This window comes from Fistularia commersonii, chromosome 22 (genome assembly GCF_037954325.1).
Source record: "Fistularia commersonii isolate RoL2024-O1a breed Wild chromosome 22, RoL_Fcom_v1.0, whole genome shotgun sequence".
NCBI lineage: Eukaryota > Metazoa > Chordata > Actinopteri > Syngnathiformes > Fistulariidae > Fistularia > Fistularia commersonii.
This window is the reverse complement of record NC_141305.1, coordinates 12851177-12871699: the sequence shown is the minus strand read 5'-3', so window position 1 is coordinate 12871699 and position 20523 is coordinate 12851177. Positions and strand designations below refer to the sequence as shown.

The following is a 20523-nucleotide window of genomic DNA, read 5'->3' as shown; positions in this document are numbered from 1 at the left end:
ATTAGATATGGTTGTTCTGTTGGAATTTTTACATTTAGCGGAGCCAAGAGAAAAAAAAATGTCGTTTTTCAGATAGCTTTGGAGTAACATCTGTAAGGTTCCATGAGGCCGCAGACAAATTCATTTGTTCATTCATTATCGATACTTCTTTTTCTATCCTGCAGTTAGGAACCTTTCCCAGAGGCCGATAACACCCTGGACCAGTCACAGGGCCATACATAGAGGCACACAACCGAAACAGAAATTGCACATTTATTATTCTAAATATTTATTACAATTTTTATGTTTTGTGGGTGGCACAGTGGTCAGAGCTTCCACCTGACAGCAGGAGGGCTAGGGGGGAGATTTTCACTCCAGAATTGCACGAATTGGTTAGCAGCTGACTTTTGAAAAAAAATCTGACACGGAGATCCTTTATTTGAACTTGTCTTGAATATAGTGGACCATAAATGTTTTATGTTATGTACATTGTTATATTTTATGTTATGTACATTTACAAAAATTAAATATCAGATCTTTCTTCTTCATTCATTCAACTTAATCAAGCAGCGCTAATGATCTCTTAATGTATATTCCTCCTCTTCTTTTTCGATTAAGTGATCAACGTTGAAGGAAGGAAAAGATCAGTTTTTCTTTTTTTTTATATCAGTAGGTCTTATGGTTTGCAGCAATATCAAATTAGCCTTGTAGCTCCCTATGTTTAGACATTGAGGGAATGATATCATGCACTTTCTTCCCTCTGAAGCATCTGTTTTTCAAGAGGTAGCAGGAGCAACACCGGCTTTAAGCAGAAGCAACTGTTGTTTTCAGTCCTGTCACTCACAGCAAAGCGACACATTTTTGTGTCTTGCAAATGTTACATCAAAGTAGCTTGTTTTTCCTCCTCAGTAGGTTGTGTGACAGAGCTCCCACACATATGAATTACATGCATTTCTCAGTTGATAATTTTTTTCTGTATTTTTAAAAACAAAAAGAACTAAAATAGATAACATCAACAACCATCTAGATCATAAAAATCTACACTGAGGTCATCAACAACAAATTTAATACAAATACTCTCATCATCATCAGCATTCAGAAAGCTGACCCACAACAGTATCAATGACACAATTGACAAATTGAACATAGTGTTGGATCACTTACATGCTATCAAATTCATCCTTATTTATAGTGGAACACAGTAAACTGAAAAGCAATCAAGTAGAGTCATAAATACTCAAATGATCCCTGCTTGTACCGAATGTAATGAGTCTTTATTCTGCCCTGCACCATCAGGCTGCCACGGTTGTTGCTGATGAGACCTGCATGCGTGTGTGTGTTTGTGTGTGCTTTCCAGGGGTCAGTCTCCTTGTGCCCCATGGAGCCGTGCCTGAAAATATGTCCTGGGAAATGTACATGGTGATCCATCAGGAGGAGGCAAGGTGAGGCCACAGTTCAACCAAATATGTTTTCAAGCATCTATCTGTCTGTCGGTCTCCTTCGATCTCATCATCCATCTCGCATGACTTTGCATCCTTTGCCCTGCTCCTCTCTCCTCATCCTCTCACTTTGATGACATGGGTTGTGTTTAGCCCTGGCTGATTCTAAGTAAGTGGGAAGCAGATTATAAAAGTGAAAACATGATTTGTTTCATCATCGGTGCCACCGGGAGAATTAAATTAAATGGGAGAATTTATTGCACTGTCCTGAAGGGTTAGATCATATGTCTATGTCATAGATTTCAATGTGTCAAAGTCCTTTATGTTTGATGACATCAAAATATTTATTTGAACAGAAAAGGTTAAATGATGGATAAATTCCAGTGAATTAAAAAATGTCAAACAGCTAACAGTCAGATTTCTGGTGAGATACCTCTAATTATGTTTATTTATGTCAGAAGTGAGAAAATGTCTCAAGCATGAGCGCTGTTAGACTGTAAGATCACAGACTGACTGTTGAGAGATGAAAATGAGGGGAAAAAAAAGATTGTGTGTGCTGGTTTCATGTTTTACTTTGATTATGAGGTTTATCAAACTTATTCTCTCATAAAATTTGAGACTTTTGCTCAAACGGCAGATACTTTTTATTGAGCTATTGAAATGCAGGATCACACATTGTTATGGAATAATGTCTTAATTTACATATTTTTTGTTGTTGATATGTTGTTCAACTTTGATTTTGGTTTTGTTATTCTAGCCCTGGACAGGCTTTCGAATTGGCTGCAAGGAAAGTTTGCAATTTATCTGCGGATTTCTTGATTTTGAACATTTTTCCCCCAAGTCACATTTTTATAAATTAGTCAACTGTTCGGAGATTTGACATTTAGATCAGGGTTGCGCAGTGGTGCAGTGGTGCAGTGGTTAGCAAGTCCACCTCACAACACAAAGGATCCAAAGGGGGCCTTTCTGTGTGGAGTTTGCATGTTCTGCGTGTGTTTTCTCTGGTTTCCTCCCACAGTCCAAAAGCGAACACAAAAACCTTGAGAAGATGAATTGGAAAAATTGCCGAGATGTGTGAAGGAGAGAGTGAATGGTTGGCTGTCTTTATATTAAGCCCAGCGATCCAAGGGCTCCTGGTCTAGGTAGTACAGCGCCCACTTCCCACTGATCTGGGATTGGCTACAGCATCCCCACCACACTTAGTGCAGATAAAAGCTGTAGATAAGGGATAGATGTTTAGATCAATATATTATTCATAAGATTATGATTTTTAAACAATGTTTAATGCAGGTCTTAATTGAGCCAGACAGGCTGGGAGTTATTTTTCAGAATCTTTACTTGATAGCCGCTTTTTTGTTTGTATCTTTTTCAATATGCTGATACATGATGTTACATTGACATCTTTTGGAAGATAGATGACTGGTGACAATGTCTGTCCAATAACATTTATCAGTCTAATATTGTTTATATGTTTTCGAGGCCCTATTAAAAATCGAACTTACAAGAAATGATAACTTATTCAAAGTAGCATGAAATGTTGAAATCTCCTCATGACGTCATCCATTCTCAAACCCCATAATTCATTCCAGTCAGATTTAGAGGAAAAATAGAAGTGAATCGCTATCAACTTGCCCTGTTGGTGATGCAAGGCTAAATGCAGTGTTTTACATAACAAAGGCTGAATTTGACTATACTTAGAATGTGCTGTTGCTTCCAAAACAGTAAATTGTCAGTGATGACCAGTTTATTTACACAATAAAACCAGAAGAAAACATCAAATGTCTGCAAACTGCTCACCAGCTGTCATCTATGTCTCCTAAAACTCCCAGAAATGTGGTAGTTTAAAACACATCACTTTAAAAAAATGCCAGAAATACCAAATGTAACCACTTTTCAAAATTTTCCGTATGTTCTCACTGCACCCTTTAAACTAGGTCGTTTTTTGTTTGTTTGTTGACTATGAACGCATACATGCATAATCTGATTGCTTACCTTTAGCAGTCATTCAAAGATCCCTCAGTGATCAACTGCTGATAAGTGCTGAAAACAATTTGTGGTAAATGGAGGTTTATTTTGCCCACTTTTTTTTTGTTTTTGGAATTTGTTTTTATTCTGTATGACTATTTTGGGATGAAATTGGAATGACAGAGTTGTATGTTTTGCTCATATTGTGTCTGTTGTCCTTGATCATGCAGTCATGACCACAACCTGATATGATGTCATTGAAAACAGTCGAGTGGTGTAGGGAGCAGGTTGTTGTAGAACACTGGAGAGAGACCTTTTCAAGGAGTTTGGTGTGTTTTCCCCGGGGTTCTGAAAAGGCATGGAAACTTTCTGCAGGTTTGACATGGTACTTTCAGCAAGTTGTACTTTCAGGGCCGCTAGAGAGCTGGAGAGCTGGTGCATCATGAAAGAGATTCTATGATGGAACAGCTCGGAAATGGCATTATCACCAACACCATGACCTTCACTGCCATTTTAGGGTAATACCTTGTTGTCAATAACTCTATCGACCCAAGAGGTGCTTCAATTTGTTAATGCCTTTAATTGGATCCCAATGGCTCAAGCAAAATAGAATTTTTTGCTCTTCAGTTGCACAAATCCCGATATAACGTTGCACCTTTTAGCGATCAAGACAGATATGGGATCAGACTTCTGTTTGAACAGCACACCTCTTGAATTTTGGCTCATGATTTATCGATGTAAATACCATAAGACAAAGATCTCTCGTAAATTTATTCAAAAAGCAAAAATAGTTAATTCTACAAAATTATTCATCACTGAATATAACACAGTAGGTGTTATCTTCCTTTGGACAGCAATTTAACATAATGGATTGAATACATAAGAGTATACTCAGTATTTTCCTTTTTGAGGTACAATTGTTAGATATTATAACATTTTACAATTTAGCCTTGAAAATGAGCGCAAGCCACAATATTCATGATTGTAATTTACAAGTTGTGGTTAAAATATAGGAAAATTATTTAATGGCTTGAGGCTCCGGTTTTTCGCAGGAAGTCATTTCTCCAGTCCAATCTTCCAACCTCTGTTTTTCAAGATTAACGAAAACATGATCCACGGTAAGTTGTGGCATAGGTATCATCTGAATAGGAAGATAAATATAATTCTAATAACACTGATCATTCAGTGGTAAGAGAGGAGACAACCATCTCAGTAAATCCAAGTTAATCTCCTTTTTTTTCTTTTCAAAAACTAGATAATTTATTCTAATCCTGATTCTTATGTTAGTAGTAGATACGAATCAGCAGACATTTATATCCATTGTTGCACGAAATTAAACAGATGTATTCTATTGCTGATTTGAAAATAGCAGCTTTAACTATTGCGTTGTAAACAAGGAAAAGGAAGTTCATGACAATGTGCTCTTCATTTTAATGCAAAGCATATGATAGCATTTATATAATGGCACTCCAAACATAGGTTTGCTGGTTTCTTTCTTTCATTTTCTTTTTCTAATGTACAAATAGTGCTGTGGACCAATTGACTGTATATAAAATATACTTAGAGATTTATCTGCTACAGCACACCTCAGCAGAAGCCCGAACACTTCCCATACTTCCAGTGTGTAATGTTGCAACAGACAAGAGTAAATGGAGATTTTAACAGAACAGCCCTTTTACGGCTATTTCTGTTCGTAGATATGTCAGATATGCTGTATGCATTACCAGTTTCAGGTGAAAGATTTCAAATATGTGTTTTTATTATCAATTTTTATATACTATATATGCCATCATAGAGTCAGTGCTTTCAATATATATCCCTTATGTATTATAGCCACCACAAAGACTAACTATTAAATAATTTGAATGCTGTAGCAGTCGTTCAAATGAAAATGCCAGAGATGTACACAGAGGATAAAGCTTATGTAAAATCAAAAAAAAAATGAAAATTCCATGTAACTGAAAACATGTCCAACTGCTTCACTGAATCCAGAGGCACAGTGAGATGGAGAAACATCCATAACTCGAAAAGATAGAACCATAACCACCCTTGGTTTTGAGGGACATCTAGGAATAATTGATAACGTGACCGAAAAGGGGCGGCACGGTGGAGCGGTAGTAGTGCGTCGGCCTCACAGCACGAAGGACCTTGGTTTGATTCAGAAAGGACACCTTTCTGTGTGGAGTTTGCATGTTCTCCCCGTGTCTGCGTGGCTTTCTTCCCACAGTCCAAAAACAAATTGGAAAAACCCTGAATGAGTGAGTGAGTGAATGTTGTCTTTGCCTGGCGATCAGTCCAGGGTTTACCTCACCTGAAGACAGCTGGGATAGACTCCAACATCCCCCGCGACCCTGAGTGCAGAATAAATGTCAGACGATGGATGGATGACCACCCTCCCTTTCAAAGGAAGGGAATCAGGTCCAGTTGCTATGATAAAGAAGATTTTGACAAGAATTAACCATGACCTGAATGACTGAGAACCTCCACAGACTAATTACTGAAACGTTTGGCAGAACTTCAGCACAACATCCAAAGGTCAGATGTGAGTTCTATTTCCATGCCTATCTGTGTCTTCGTGTTTCCCACCAGGATCAGTGACATATTAGCACTACTTGCTATCTCCCTCTCCCAACGGGAGCCCTTTCTGTGTTGCGATATAATCATTTCCAGATACCCTACACCGCCGGTGGTCTGTACTTTGAGGGACCAATATAGAGAAATTTAAGTTCACGCTGTGCTACCCCAGAGGGGGCACTGCAACAGAGTCTTTCATTTTGCCACCTGGCTTGCAGGAAGCAAAGTCAAATCACCAACCCTCAAGTCCTTGTGTTGCCCCACTTTTTCCGCAGAGAGTCAATATGTAGTTATGTACTCCACTCGATGTCAACAATGTAACGCTCTGGGAGAAACTCCTGACCTGGGAAGCTTGTTTAAATGATGATGAATGCTGTGATGAATGGAGCATGTTGCACTGATGGACATGCCCAACCGAACAGGAGGCACAGACATCTCCCAAAGCGTTTCATCTCACCATTATGTAGTCTGATCACAGCTAGATAATGACCCTTGGATTGACTGAGCTTCTCTCTGGGGGGGCGGATGCCTGCTGTTCCCTGTGGTGAGACAAGAGGGTGTCTGACTTCCTCTGCAGTGTCTCTGTTTATTATGAAGTTGTAAAAGAGCCAGCTAGAATGCACACAAGAAGGTGAGAATAACCAGAGATCTGGATCACCACGTTTGGCAAAATGAATGCCTATTTACTGAGTTATTTTTTTTTATTTTTTTTTATTCTTTTTAAAGTTTCAGCAGGTTGAATTAAAAGGAGCCAAAGATAACCTCTTTTATTTTTTAAATGTATGTAAAAGCCTTTAAAGCTCACACTCATTTATAAGAATGAAAATCTCATGGTCTTGAGTATGTGTGTGTGTGTGTATTCTTTGTATTTCACCAAAAGTCAATTGTTGTCTGTATTTTTTTTCATTCATTTGTTGTGTGCTGTATTATCCAGTGTATGCAGTTATTTCTTTATTCTATGGGCATGTTATTGATTCTTTGCACTCACCAATCAATAGTCAGGACATGTTTATAATACGACTAATATTAACTTTGTCCCTTTGTCCGTAGCATTATTACAAATATGTTTCTTTTTTTTGTAAATGGGTGTGTTAGCTTAAGGATTTGAGATGCTCAATATTTGTCCTGCAACTGTTCCCAGGTCACCCATTCTGCAACATTTCATTGTGTATCCAAGACAGCAGTAAATCTTTACAAGCAGGTATCGGACAACTGTGAATTCTCTCTTTTGATTCCTCAGCGTCAGCGTATGTCCTATCTCACTGATTTATCTGGCCTTGACTTGCCAAAATATTTCTGGCTCCTTGGCAGCAATATTTGGTTTGTCTGTCGCTTTGTTTGAACAAAAAGATGTTTATTGTTGACTCCCACATCTCCCTCTGGTCAGCTGTCAATCACTCTCTGTAGTTTAGCAAGCCAGAGGACAAAGGGAGAATCGCATCCTTGCTGAGTCCACTGGACTTCTCCAAAACCTGACAGCCTTCCATTAAACCTGGTTTCTTAAGATATCTTCTCAGAGCTTTTCAAAGGCTCATCTTAATCTTTTCAAGGAGTAGTTTTGCTCATGTCAGACACATTCCTTTCCCTTAAAGGTTTTATGAGCACGCTGTAATGTAAGATAAATCCCTCAACCTACTGAGGCAAAGCCAGGCTTATTGTAGTAAGAAAAATGCAGGCAATGATGAAATTAGTTTCTAAAAACACTAAAACTAAAACTGCTCTGGAAAAATTCAAGGCATGTATAGAGCGTAGTTCTTTGGCTGATTTGTAGCAGGCGTCCTGTTCCAGTTTTACTTCATTAATTTGGGCTTAGCCGCATGTATGTCTTACCACTGCATTAGTTTAACAGCAATCCTTGCCAGGCTGACCCAGCTGATCTGTTTTTGCAGTTAGAGATCCGTGGCAGCGTTTGATTCAAGCGTCACCCCTCATGGTTCATAGAGCTTCAGCACAGATGTCTAGATGGACAAACTGCTCATGGTTACGCTCCAAAGCACAGAACTGAATGTCCCTGAAAAGGTGACATTACACTTTTAAAATAAAACCTGCCAAACTTCAAGTAATATCTGTCTTGATCTTAAAGGTTTGACGGGCCATGAGGTGAATGAACGATGTCATCAATTCTCAGTAATATCAAATGACAGAGAGCCTTTTCATATTTCTACTCTGGTTACAACTAGCTGGAACTGGCCTCTTTTTCTGATATACGTGCACAGGTATAATTAGAAAAAAGACCCTGGACCAAGGTGGCATCTTCAAATTGGTTGTTTTGTCACATGAACTAACAAAAAGCTGAAAACCTTCCCCAATCGAAATAATGCAGTTGCGTCAAGTTCAGTCAGACTCTCAAGTCTGACTGAACTTGACGCAACTGCATTATTTGCATAAGAAAAATAGGAATCCCTCACATTCTAATATTGGATGTAATATCTCGTTTTAGAGAAAACACCGTCATTTAGATGACTTTGCGTAAGCTGACCTTTTCCAAAAAAAAATGAATGAAATAGAGTTAAATTGCTCAGAAACACTAGATATAACTCAAAACTGAAGATACAATACAAAGCTGCTTGATTGTGCCTCAAGCAAAATCTGACATCGACCATATTAAAATTAAAATGTAATTAAAATTATATAATTAATTTTGATTTCTTGCTGGTATATTTACTTCACATGAGTAAACTAGTCACTCTTTTCTTTGTCAAAATCAAAACTCATACATGTCACAAAACTATCAAGCATTAATTTTTCACCCCAATTAGCTTGTCTCAATGTAATATTGATGAAATGTATTTAGGTTAGGTTTTGGCATTATAAACGCTTAATGTGTAATGCAGGAGAGACACTGTGGCTCGCAGGCGGTCTGAATGGCACTGAAAATGAATGAACTGACATTTATTTGATAGCCATTCTTTGTAGATATTTGTACTCAAGGACTATAATTGACCGTTGTTGAAATTAGTGGTGCTTAATAAAATGTAGAAAAATGTATTCACAGCCCAGTGTTGAATGAAATCAATATCTCCAAGGTCCTGGAAACGCCCCAAGTTCTAGTAAATAATAACAGCCTTATTATATCCCTCAAGCGTTATTCTGTTTATTTTTTCGAAGCCCCAATACTCAAGCAAATATTTGAAATGTTTGTATAATTTTAAACCACACATTGAACTGCTTATAGATTCTTTCCGATGTTCTTTATCTTTTCCTTTCTCACCTGACATCAGGATGCAAACGACTGAGTCTGGACAAACCCCTTAAAAAGCAGTGAAAAACTGTTGTCTGTGAGGTTCTAACCCCAATTTTGCTTTTCCGTATGCTTCCCTCTATTTATTTGAAGTGTGAAACAGTAATGTGAGGCAAAGAAATAATAAATCCCCCACTCACAGCACGTTTTCAACATCAAGCAGAAGCCTTTGTCACAAATGTCAAGTATTTTGTTTATTTGTTAGAATGCACAGAATGACCTGTTTCTAGGCTTTTAGTAGAACAGATAGAAACATTTTATTTACTTTTTTTTCTTTTATAGATGTGGTGACCAATTGTAGCTTTGATGCCTGGACATGTCCTCTTTTCAGAGTCTGTCCAGTGTCGGTGGGCTGTAATAAGTGAAAGTCTTCATTTATTTTAAAATAACTATGAAGCAAGTACTTAAATTTACTGTCACAGAATTGAGCCGAGCACCACACTGTAACAGTCATGCTGTTTGTGCAACACAATTTCAAAGACACTTCTGACTAAGTCTTCATACTTTTTTTTTGAGCAACCAAAAACTGCTGGGTGAGATCACTTGTACTGCAAGACACCTTTTGTTTATTTTTTATTTTTTTTTTTTTTTTTGTTGTGGAACTATTTTTTTTTATTTTATTTATTTATTTATTTTTTTTTTTTATTTTTTTTTTTTCAAAAATTACATTTTTTTTGTAGAACTTGGTATTTTTGTTTTACAATTTTCATTTATTATACTTTGAGACTTGTTAAATATTGTTTTTCTTTTAATGACAGCATATGTTGAATAACCCCTCAGTATCTTATACTTTGTGTCTTTGGTAATAAAGGCGCATTCTTTTTTGCATAACTGGAGTTTCCATTCCTACAAAAGTGGCATACTTTAAATGCTTCAGAATTGAAAGGCGTCTGAGTATTTCAAATTGGAGATAAATGTATACTTTTTTTTTTTAATTAAATTATGGTCACCCCATTTTCAGAGGGTGGGGAGATGTCTAATCTATATGACCCAGAAACAAACCAGAAGACAGAGGTCCGACCCCAATTACACCATTCAAGCCACAGTGAAAGCGCAGCATTTTATTTTGGGAACAAGCTACTTTGAATTTTGAGATGTACTGATTATTGGCCCTGTTAATGTCAATTCCTGTGAGAACATAACATACAAGATCAGTGTGTTTTTCATTTTATTTTATTTTATTCTATTTTATTCTTTGACATTGTCATTGATGAAAAGACAGGAGGCAGAGTTGGAGGTCCTGGATGTCGAGATTCTCTCTGGGAGTGACCAGGATGGATAGGATCAGGAATGAGTCTATCAGATGAACAGCACATGTTAGATGTTTTGGAGAGAAGGTCAGAGAAGCCAGACTGAGATGGTTGGGTCATGTACAGAGGAGGGATGTGAATGTATTGGTGGACGGATGCTGGAATTGGAGCTCCAAGGCAGGAGGTCTCGAGGAAGACCAAAGAGGAGATTTATGGACGTAGTGAGAGAGGATATGAAGGCAGTTGGTGTGAGAGAGGAGGATACAGAGAATAGGGTTAGATGGAGAAGGTTGATTTGCCATGGTTACCCCTGAAGGGAACAGCTGAAAGGAAAAGAAGAAGATTATTGGAACATTTTCAATATAAGGACATGCCGTAATCCAGCAAGAAAGTGGCAAAGAAAAGAGATGTGAACTTTTGAGACAGGAAGAGTTCAATTTGTAGTTAAAAAATGTACAATATTTGAGTTAAAGAGTCCAAAATTCATAATTTTGTGTGTGTGTTTTTGTGTTTGGTCTTTTTTTTTTTGTTTTTTTTTTTGTGTGTGTGTGTGTGTGGGGGGGGGGGGGGGGGTTATAATATATTCATGTCAAGATAAACTTTTTGTAACACTCAAGGCAGAGGCAGGTAGAGAATAATCACTCTGATTTGTTCATAGGTGTTATCAAGAATCTTTTTTTCTGGTATGTGAAGTTAGTATAAAAGGTTCAACATTAACTCATAACTTGTGAACTCAAACTTTGTTGATAAAAGACTGGTAACTGCATACCAGCAGCCAGCAGAAAGTTGTCTTAAGCTCTGAATGATTGAAATTATCTTTGAAAATAAGAGAGATGTTCCATGGAATATTTCTACTCAAATTTTGAAAAAAAATCCAATATTCCTAGAATTTCCACTTCTGAGAAAAGTGAGGTGGAAGACCACCATCACTGGATGATTTTCAATTTTTCTGAAAGAAGTCTATCATTAAACAATTATAGAAATAGAGCAAATTTGCATAAGAGAATGTTCTGGAAGATTTATTTTTCTCATTTAAATGAGAAATAGCCTCAGGTTAAATCAGGTCTGTGACATTCGTAAATATTCTGGTCTCTGTAAGAGGAAGTGACGTTGTCTGTGGGAAAATCCCAGCCTTTATCTTATCTACTTGTGAGGTTATTTGTTACTTTAATAAGAGTTGTTACTGTGTCATGACAGACAGTGTACCAACTCCGATCGTAAATTTGTAAACCCTTATATAGTCTCATCTTCTCAAGAAACTATGGCAAAAAAGTGAAGGTCAAATACTTTCGGTACTTTATTTATCTTGATGAAGTTCAGGAGAGGATGTTTAATGACAGGCGCTTTAAGGGACTCTGATGACAGTTAAAAAAAGAAAAGAAAATTAGTATATACTCCACAAGTGCGGTAATACTGATGAAAATCATGTCTCACTGAAAAGTTGATAATTTACTTAAAGCAATCATTGTGAATATTTCAGGAACGTTAACTGTAGATAAAGGGTGTATATACATCAGATTTTACAGCTGTTTATCCCGGTAGTTGTTTGTACTACACTAAACTATGTTGCTAGACAATAATTATGATGAATCTGTATGGAATAGTGGTCATGATGTCACCATGAATCAAGGCATGGTGCTGTTTGTCTTTTTTTAATTTATTTTTTATTTTTTTTATTTATTTTTTGGACACATACCAGTGATTAATTTGCTGTTGCTGTTTTAATCAAGTCACTGCCAGTTCTTGATTTCTGAAGTCGTTTGGATGAAAGCTTTGCAGTAAATTCCGTATAGATAAAAGGAGACAGTGGCAGAGGAGAGATGCTTCACCTCTAGATGCCTGTTTGATTAATGTATCCACGCAGCATATGAGATGAGATGCCTACGTCTACTTAAAATGGACAAAAGCACAGTGGGGCAAGCAGGTGGAAGACTACAAGCAAATAAAAGTGAGGCTAATGGAGCGTGCTAATGTGTGCACTTATTAAACTTGCTGTCTCCTCACCCAGCTCTTTTTACATGCCTTCCCAGGTCCCTGGGGAGTGAGTCATCATTCACTTTAAATAATGCACCTCATCTAAGGGCTCAGGAGCCAGCCGCACGGAGCTCTTCAGCCTGATGACAAGTTGAATTTAGAAAAAGAGACAGTTGGCTCAGCTGCTGCTTTAAGGTTGCTGCTGGACTCTGAAGACGAGCTGTAGGCTACTTAAGGAGCAGGTAATTTGCGTCTTGCCCACCACTTTGCGTTGAATGTGTGATCAGGCTCAGCGCTGTTGGTTTGAGGGATCGGAGAGCTCTCTGCGGACAAGTCAGGAAAAGCTGTTGACTTAACGGAAAAATGACAAGTGGAAAGCAGACAAGTGGTTTCTCAGGATGTTGCTTTCTTGCAATGCTTTTGTTCAATTTATATTGGTAATTGTCTGGTAAGTACAGTGGGGAGAACAAGTATTTGATACACTGCTGCTATTTCAGCTTTTCCCACTTGCAAAGCATGTAGAGGTCTGTAATTTTTATCATAGGTACTCTTCAACTGTAAGTGATGGCATCCAAAACAAAAATCCATAAAAACACACTGGAAGAAGTCATTAATTTGCATTTTATTACATGACATAGGTGTTTGATCACCTACCATTCACGAAGAATTGCGCCTCTCACAGACCTTTTAGTTTTTCTTTAAGAAGCTCTGCTGTTCTCTACTCATTACTTGGATTAACTGCTGATGTATCAAATACTTATGTCGTACTTGTGTCATGCAGTAAAAAGCATATGATTTTATTATCATATAATGTGTATTTCCATATTTTTGTTTTGGATTTTGTCACTCATAATCGAAGAGTAACTATGATTAAAAGCTACAGACCTCTACATGCTTTGCAAGTGGGAAAAGCTGAAAAATCACCAGTGAATCAGATACTTTTTCTCCCGATTGTAAATATGTGGGTTTGCATATGAAGGAAGACATAGGTTCTCCTTGTCTACCAAGGCTTACACCAGCAGACTTTTTCTTTTAATATGGTGGGAAAAGTACCATTAATGCATTGGGAAGTTGGACTGAGACCCTATCTTGCCCTAATTCAGTGATTCCCCTCAAAGAGTCCTTGCCATGTGTTTTTGCCCAATGCAGGTGCGTGAAAAATGCTTAAGAGAACCCTAATGAGAATTAACTCCAGCAAAGTGGAGCAGCTTTCACAGTGGATTAAGCAATGACAGTCTGTCTACTTGAATCATTTGATGATGTATTGTAGATGTTAAAAGTAATGTACCTCAGTATGATTGAATATGAGCGGTCTGACCCGAAATACAGACGAGTGCGTTGAGTGCGAGGACGGCAGACATATGTTCGCAAACCCACACCAGGAGAGTTCGGCAAACAAATCAACCGAATTTGATATTGAAGTATTTGTGTTGATAGCATTTCGAAGAGTGCACTGAGTGTGACCACATATTGCAAGATGAGAGGACATTTATAACGTGTCTGGCGTTGGTGGGACCTTCTGTATCCAGGAAATTGCAGGGTGAAATAAGTATATTTCTTGTTTCGTTTCTGTTCAAGAAAGAAGAAGGCAAACTAATAAAATGTGAGGGGGAGAAAAAAACTATGTGGTACACATTTGCCAAAATTTATCATTTGCATCTATTTTTAATGCTTTTGATAGAAATCTTGCAACTGTATTGTAACATAATAGACACAATAGATCTCCCTCAACTGGCCCTTTTTGTGCTTGAGGTACAAATTTAATTACCATTGAAGATCCATCAGCAACATATCACTACATTCACTTAACTCCTCATTTACCAGATCTTAATCAAAACAAATCAACTATTATAATCTGTACAGGAGCAAATTTTGTTTAGACAGCTTTCTTAATCAAGTCCTTGATGTTAAAACATTGTGTTGCTATTACAGTATTGTTAATGCTGACAGGCTGTTTGAGGTACTGTTTCGAACAAGAGTCAATAAGAGTAACTTCATTAAATTAGCATAAATGTAAAAAAACAATGTAAATAATTATGACGACTTTACTACACAATGACAGTTCTTATCATGTCATCATAGTAAGACACCCGGTGACTTTACGGTTCGCAAGGCTACATCAGGATTAGTCTAGGTGCCAAGTTATGAGTGAAATGATAATTTGTCTCCTAAAAAAAAAAACTCAAAAAGTCACACGCCCCATTTGTGATGTTCAAGGGTGATAGTAACACTGTGTGCAATGACATTGCATATAGTATAATGAAAAACGTATTGATGTGAAACGTCCGTCACAGCATCTGATAACCTAATCTGTGCATTATCAAGTGTCTTGCCAGCTTATACGGTTGAGTTTTAAATTCTTTTGTTAATTTATCCTCACAAAAACGGTCTGGAAAGGAGCAGAAAAATCAATTGGATCCCAACAACCTGGAAACACTTGTTGTTCTCATTGTAGAATTTATCCTTCTTTCTCCTCTGCACTGAAACAGAACTGTGCACTTTAAGGAGGATTTTTGCATCAACAATGTCCCCGCGGCATTTCTTGCTGCCACAAATCACGAGTTCAAGGACTAGCTTGCCTGCAGAAGACCTGAACAAAATGTTTGTCTCCATTTAATCCTGCCTCCCAAGAAGGCATATTCAGCCCCGCCTCAAGTATCACAGTTTCCTTATTTTTACATTACCCCTTTTAGCTGTTGCTCAATTCCATTCCTTTGGAACTGTGCCTCTGTGTTTTTGTTTTTTTTTTTATTATCTCAAGTTGAGTGCAATTGATCCAGGTGTTGCTGCCTGAGAGAAAATAGAGATCTACTGTTTATCACTCCAAGAGCTCAACAATGTCTGGAGCCTTTGTCAGATGAATATTACTACATTTCTGACTTTCTTTGTGTTCCATGGTAGTAATTCTGTCGTAAATGCAGATACAAAGCTAATGAGATTATGAGAAACAGGGATGGTTCTTGGTCTCTGAGGTATATCGCCAAGATTGTATCTATTGTTCTTGTCAGTGCTAAATGCTAACCAGAGCTGTTCTTTGTCCAGCTCTTTTACATGTCCAAAGGATACCACCTCAGAATTGCTGTGCACGTTGACCATGGTGATCTATCAAAATCTTTTGTAAAATTATCAAATTGTATCTGTTGCATGAAGTTAAATCCTTGAATCCTCAACCTCAAGAGCAACCGAAGGGTATTGATGGTGAGTTGATAGAACTAGGGTCAAGTCCTCGTCAACTTTTTTACTCCTTGTAACAAAGTTACAGTTCTGTTTTGTTTTCATCTGATGCATCACTCATCTGAAAGAAATTATTCTTTGCTGTCAACACTTCCAAAATACCCATTTGTGTGGGGGATTCTAAAACTAAACCCTTCGTGACTAATTCGGGAAATTACATCCTGGATCTTCTAAGACACACGCATATTCAAACACAAACTCTTGACCACTTGACTGAAAATTACTTATTGCCAAGAACCATTTATAATGATGCACAAACTTTGGAATAAAGCCTTGTTCACAGGACTGAATTGAAAATACATACAAATTTTGTGGTTATGCATTTGCTGCAAGCCAATTTTAGCATGGCTTTAGTTTTTGAAAATGCTTAAGCCAATTAAATGCCCTATAATACTTAGTGTTCTGCTTTTCTTAAAAAAATCGTAATTGATGAATTCATATCAAAGTTATTTTTCTTTCCACATATATAGTCATTTCCTCCGATGACTATGGTGATGATAAACATGTTGGGTTGAACAAAAAGCCGCTGCTGTGGTTGCTTTTGCACCTGAACTTGGACTAAGATTCACAAAAATAAAGCACGGCGTATTTATTTGTCACTAATAATTGTGGTTGATTTTACATAAATGATTTATTCATTTATCCATTTCCCCACACATTGTATGGATTTGTCTTTGTGGATTGTAATGACTTTTTTTTTCCTTTCTTTTTACAGTAGAGGTTGTAAATATGTTGAAAGTAGTATTGAGGAGTGATAGTGAATGATCAAAATAACTTCCTGTTCCTCTTATGTTCACAACAAAGCCGAGCAGTTGCCTGACTCAAATTATCCGCCGCTATTGAGCTACATGTTGTCCCTAAAGATGATAGGGGAGAAAGTGCAATTTTAATTTTTTTTTTTCCACTTTCCACTAAGTTATACGGCACTGCTGATAGAGGTAACTTCAAAAACCAACCTAAAACAAAGCATCTGTTGAGGTTATTCTCAGTTTTGTTAAGTAAAATGTGCAAAAAAAATGAACATTTACTGAAAGGCTACTGGTATTAAGTGTAATAAAACCACATGAGAAAATGAAAAGATTGAAAGAATATCATCCTCTAGAGGAACCACAACGTGTAAAACGCTTTCCTCTGTGGGATTACACCTCTTTTCTTGTATTTTACAAGCTGCGTGAAGCACCGGGTGTTTGTGTGCATGTGCGTGTGCGTGTGCGTGTGTGTGTGTGTGTGTGTGTGTGTGTGTGTGTGTGTGTGTGTATGTATGGCACAATATGTTTTTCAGTGTGAAAATGCTGGAAGGCTGTGAAATTCTCCTGGGCCCAGAGGTGATGTACGGTCCTCCAGGCCTAGACCTCTCCTGTCCAGTGGCTATAACCATCGCACATTGCGCCGAGGTGGACAGCGAGAACTGGAACATTCAGCTGAAGAGGAGAAGCCAGGACAGTAAATGGGAGGTGAGAGCGGCAGACACACACCTGTCAAGTGAAGTACAGCCCATCAAGATCTTAGTTCGTCCCAGACATGGCATTTTGTTTTATTGACTTGTCTTCTTCCTCAATGGCTCTATTATTTTTCACAGTTGAATGTCAGCCGGAAAAACCTAACCCAAAACCTTCCAAACCTAAGTGTTTCTACTCTTCTTGATGCCCCAAACCTGCCAGACCCCTGGGTTAATATCTAAATGTGAATTATGTAAAACTGCCAGTGAAAAATGTCATATCTGAAAGAAACAGGGAAAAGCACTTTTTGATGGCTTAGTAATCATAGCTTTGGGAACTGTTAAATCTGCTATGATGTTGTCATTCAGTAACATTTGATTTAAGAAATTAATGATCTAGGTCTTGAAAAAATCCACACATTTGCTGACATAGAGATTGTTTGAACAGAGATTAATACCTTGTTAAATGTTAATCACATCCTACATATCAATTTATGTAGAAGTAAATTTAAATTAAATATAGTATTCAACAGAGATGGCACGGTGGTGCAATGGTTAGAGCTTTGAGCTGCAAAGTAGTTATTAACAATAACGGTTGAAGGAAACTCAAAAGAAGAGCCAAGGTTTTGTCTAGAGACATCTTTCAGACTAGCACGTAAAAAGCTTTCATATTTTTGGTCAATTTAGAGTCCTATTACCAGTTTAAAAAAATTAGTAAATAAAGTAAGTAAAGCAGCATCTGGGTAGCCTCAGAAACAAATAGCTAAGGTACAGAGGTCAGACTCAAAGCGGAGATTATTTATTTGTTTTATTAATAATATAAATATTTAAAAATATATAATATAAATATTAAATATTAAATAATATATATAAATATTATGGGTTCATATTTAATCTGTATAGGTTGCCTTCATTTTACCATTGTGCATAAAAAAGCTTCCTCCATTGTGTGCTTTATGTTCTGAGTGCTGCAGTTAGTCAGAATAACACATGACCAGTGACTTATTTGTGGGCTGTAAAAGACTGCAGGAGCTTTGTGGTTGAGCTGATTGATCCAGCCTCTTGTTCACTGTGGGTCCGGAGGGTGACATAAGACCACATAAAAGAAACACTGCAGCAGGAGGAAAATAAAGAAACAATTACAATGTGTAATAGCCAGGAAGCGGCGTGGCTGCTGTCTGTCCGGGGGGGGATGTTGGTGATCAGGGGTGTTCCAGGTTTGCAATTGTTTGGAATATTAGGGACCATTGACAAGGGACTTATCGATGAGTGGATCAGGAATGATGCTGCCTGCTGAATTTAGATGTGAAACATTCAGGTGTAAAGAAAAACTACAATCATCGCACCACCCATCACCTCCTCCTGTAATACAAGCAGCTACATACTTACATGATTTGAAAACAACATATTTTTCCAATACCATCCATGGTTTACACTTATAAATCTGTGCGTGTTTGTGTGTGTATGTGTGTGTATGTGTGTGTATGTGTGTGTGTGTGTGTGTGTGTGTGTGTGTGTGTGTGTGTGTGTGTGTGTGTGTGTGTGTGTGTGTGTGTGTGTGTTTTATTGCTCCATATTGAAGGACAAGGGTTGTTTATGGCCTGAATTCATTCTAAAGAGCTTAATCCCAAAACAAAAGGCATAACAAGCCCATTCGCTGTTGTCACTTAGTATTTTTTGCTTGTGGATTTTTTTTTCAGCCGTAACCTGCGATGATAATAAGACAAATGGGGTTTTGGGTTGCAAATAATAAAGAGAAGAATTCGTCCGACCGCAATGTAAATGTAAATCTGACGTAAGGTTTTGGCAAGCAAAGCACGGGTCAGAATAATAAATACCACAGGTTAGCCCACGGCTGCAATGGTGGTTGTCAGTGCTTGGAACAGCTTGTTATTGAAAGTGCTCTTTATATTGTCTGCTTTAGTCCTGCTTTTATTATGTTTTTTTTGGGTTGTATTTTTCAATAGACACAGATGACTGCTGAAAGATATTCAAAAGGCACATACTCCAAACATATATGGGAAATTAAAATAAATGAATACTGAGCATCACACAAAAACAGTGTGATACTGATTTATGTTGTTAAAGCAACAGGATACTGGAGACATTGATATGTTTCTCTAATGTAAACAACCGAAGAACCTCTAAAGGTTAAAACAATGGTTCATATTTTGTTGCTGTGCTGATGTCCTCATATGTACGTATTATTAATTTTTTTAATTCATTTTTCATTTATTTTTCTCAATCATAGGAAATACACTGCTTTCCTCAGCAAACCTGTAATATACAGCAGCGGTACCAGCGACCAGTTTTATGCATGAAATGTTTCCACGGAATGGTTACAGGCGCAGGGGTTCAATTAATAATGTCAGTTCACAGTATTTAATATGAATACAACGATTAGACTTTATATTAGGCAATTACAACATTAAGTGCGGCGGTAAGGAGAAGGTGTTCTTCAAACAAGATCCGGAAGGTCTAATGAAAAAACTACAATTTGTACCTAGAAAGTTTTTCTTTGGGGACTGGTATCAAATGATGGTACTGGTATCAAATGTGGTCCCTAGTCTTGGGAACCACTAACATACACAGCTAGTTAGAATAGTAGAAACAAAATAGGAAGAAATAGACTTGTAGGCCCAAATATTAAAAAAAAAAAAAAAACCTCTAAATGTACTTAGTTTATAACCAAATAAATCAGAATGCAATAAAAGCAAAAACTTTTCAATTGTTTACATTTTTATTTTTCCTATTTTTCTTTGATCACAGGAAATGTGCTATTATTTCCAGAAGTTAGGGAGATATGCAATAAATTAAATTAAACATATAACAACCTATATATCGGGTGTATTTTCTCCAATAAGTTTGAAATACAATCTCCATTGTAATTTTAGAGGCAGAAAATAAGGTCAACAACAAATGCAAAAAACTTACAGGCAAGCATCAGTTTATATACCGACATATGTTTACATCAGGAAATAACCGAGGGTGAGAGTTTTTCTTACTCGCTCTGTATCTCCTCAGCTTTTGTACACACACTACAACAATCCAGTCTGTATCCAGACAAACAGCAAGATAAGTAAGACCGTATAAGGTATCATAGTTGTATCTACTTAATCATATCTGTAAGTAGCTCGGCATTAAGACATTACCACAAAATAAGCTCACTTTGCATAGTATACATCTTCTCTAGTCAACATCTAAACTGCAACAGAAAACTATTCTTTCATCAAGGAGTAATATTACCTGTTGGCCGATGTATAATTTTTAATCGTTACAATTTTAAGCCATTTCCAATCTGAAAATAATTGTTGATTTGTTAATTAAAAATTCCAAAGCAAAAAAATCAGCCAAACATTTTTCACAACATTCTTAACAGGAAATGTGGTTAATTAATGAGCAGATACGGTAGGGAGGAAAAAAAAAAAA

At 37.2% G+C, this 20523-nt stretch overlaps 1 protein-coding gene across 2 annotated transcripts in view; it reads left to right on the top strand.

Annotated features, from left to right (window-relative positions):
• The window catches only part of LOC147221751 (netrin receptor UNC5D-like), a 214397-nt gene that overhangs the window by 168149 nt on the left and 25725 nt on the right, over positions 1–20523 (top strand). For both annotated transcript variants that reach the window (XM_086169480.1, XM_086169479.1), the window contains 2 exons: positions 1337–1421; positions 16939–17110. In XM_086169480.1, coding sequence (XP_086025606.1) covers positions 1337–1421; positions 16939–17110 — 257 coding nt within the window. The remainder of the gene's footprint in view (positions 1–1336; positions 1422–16938; positions 17111–20523) is intronic.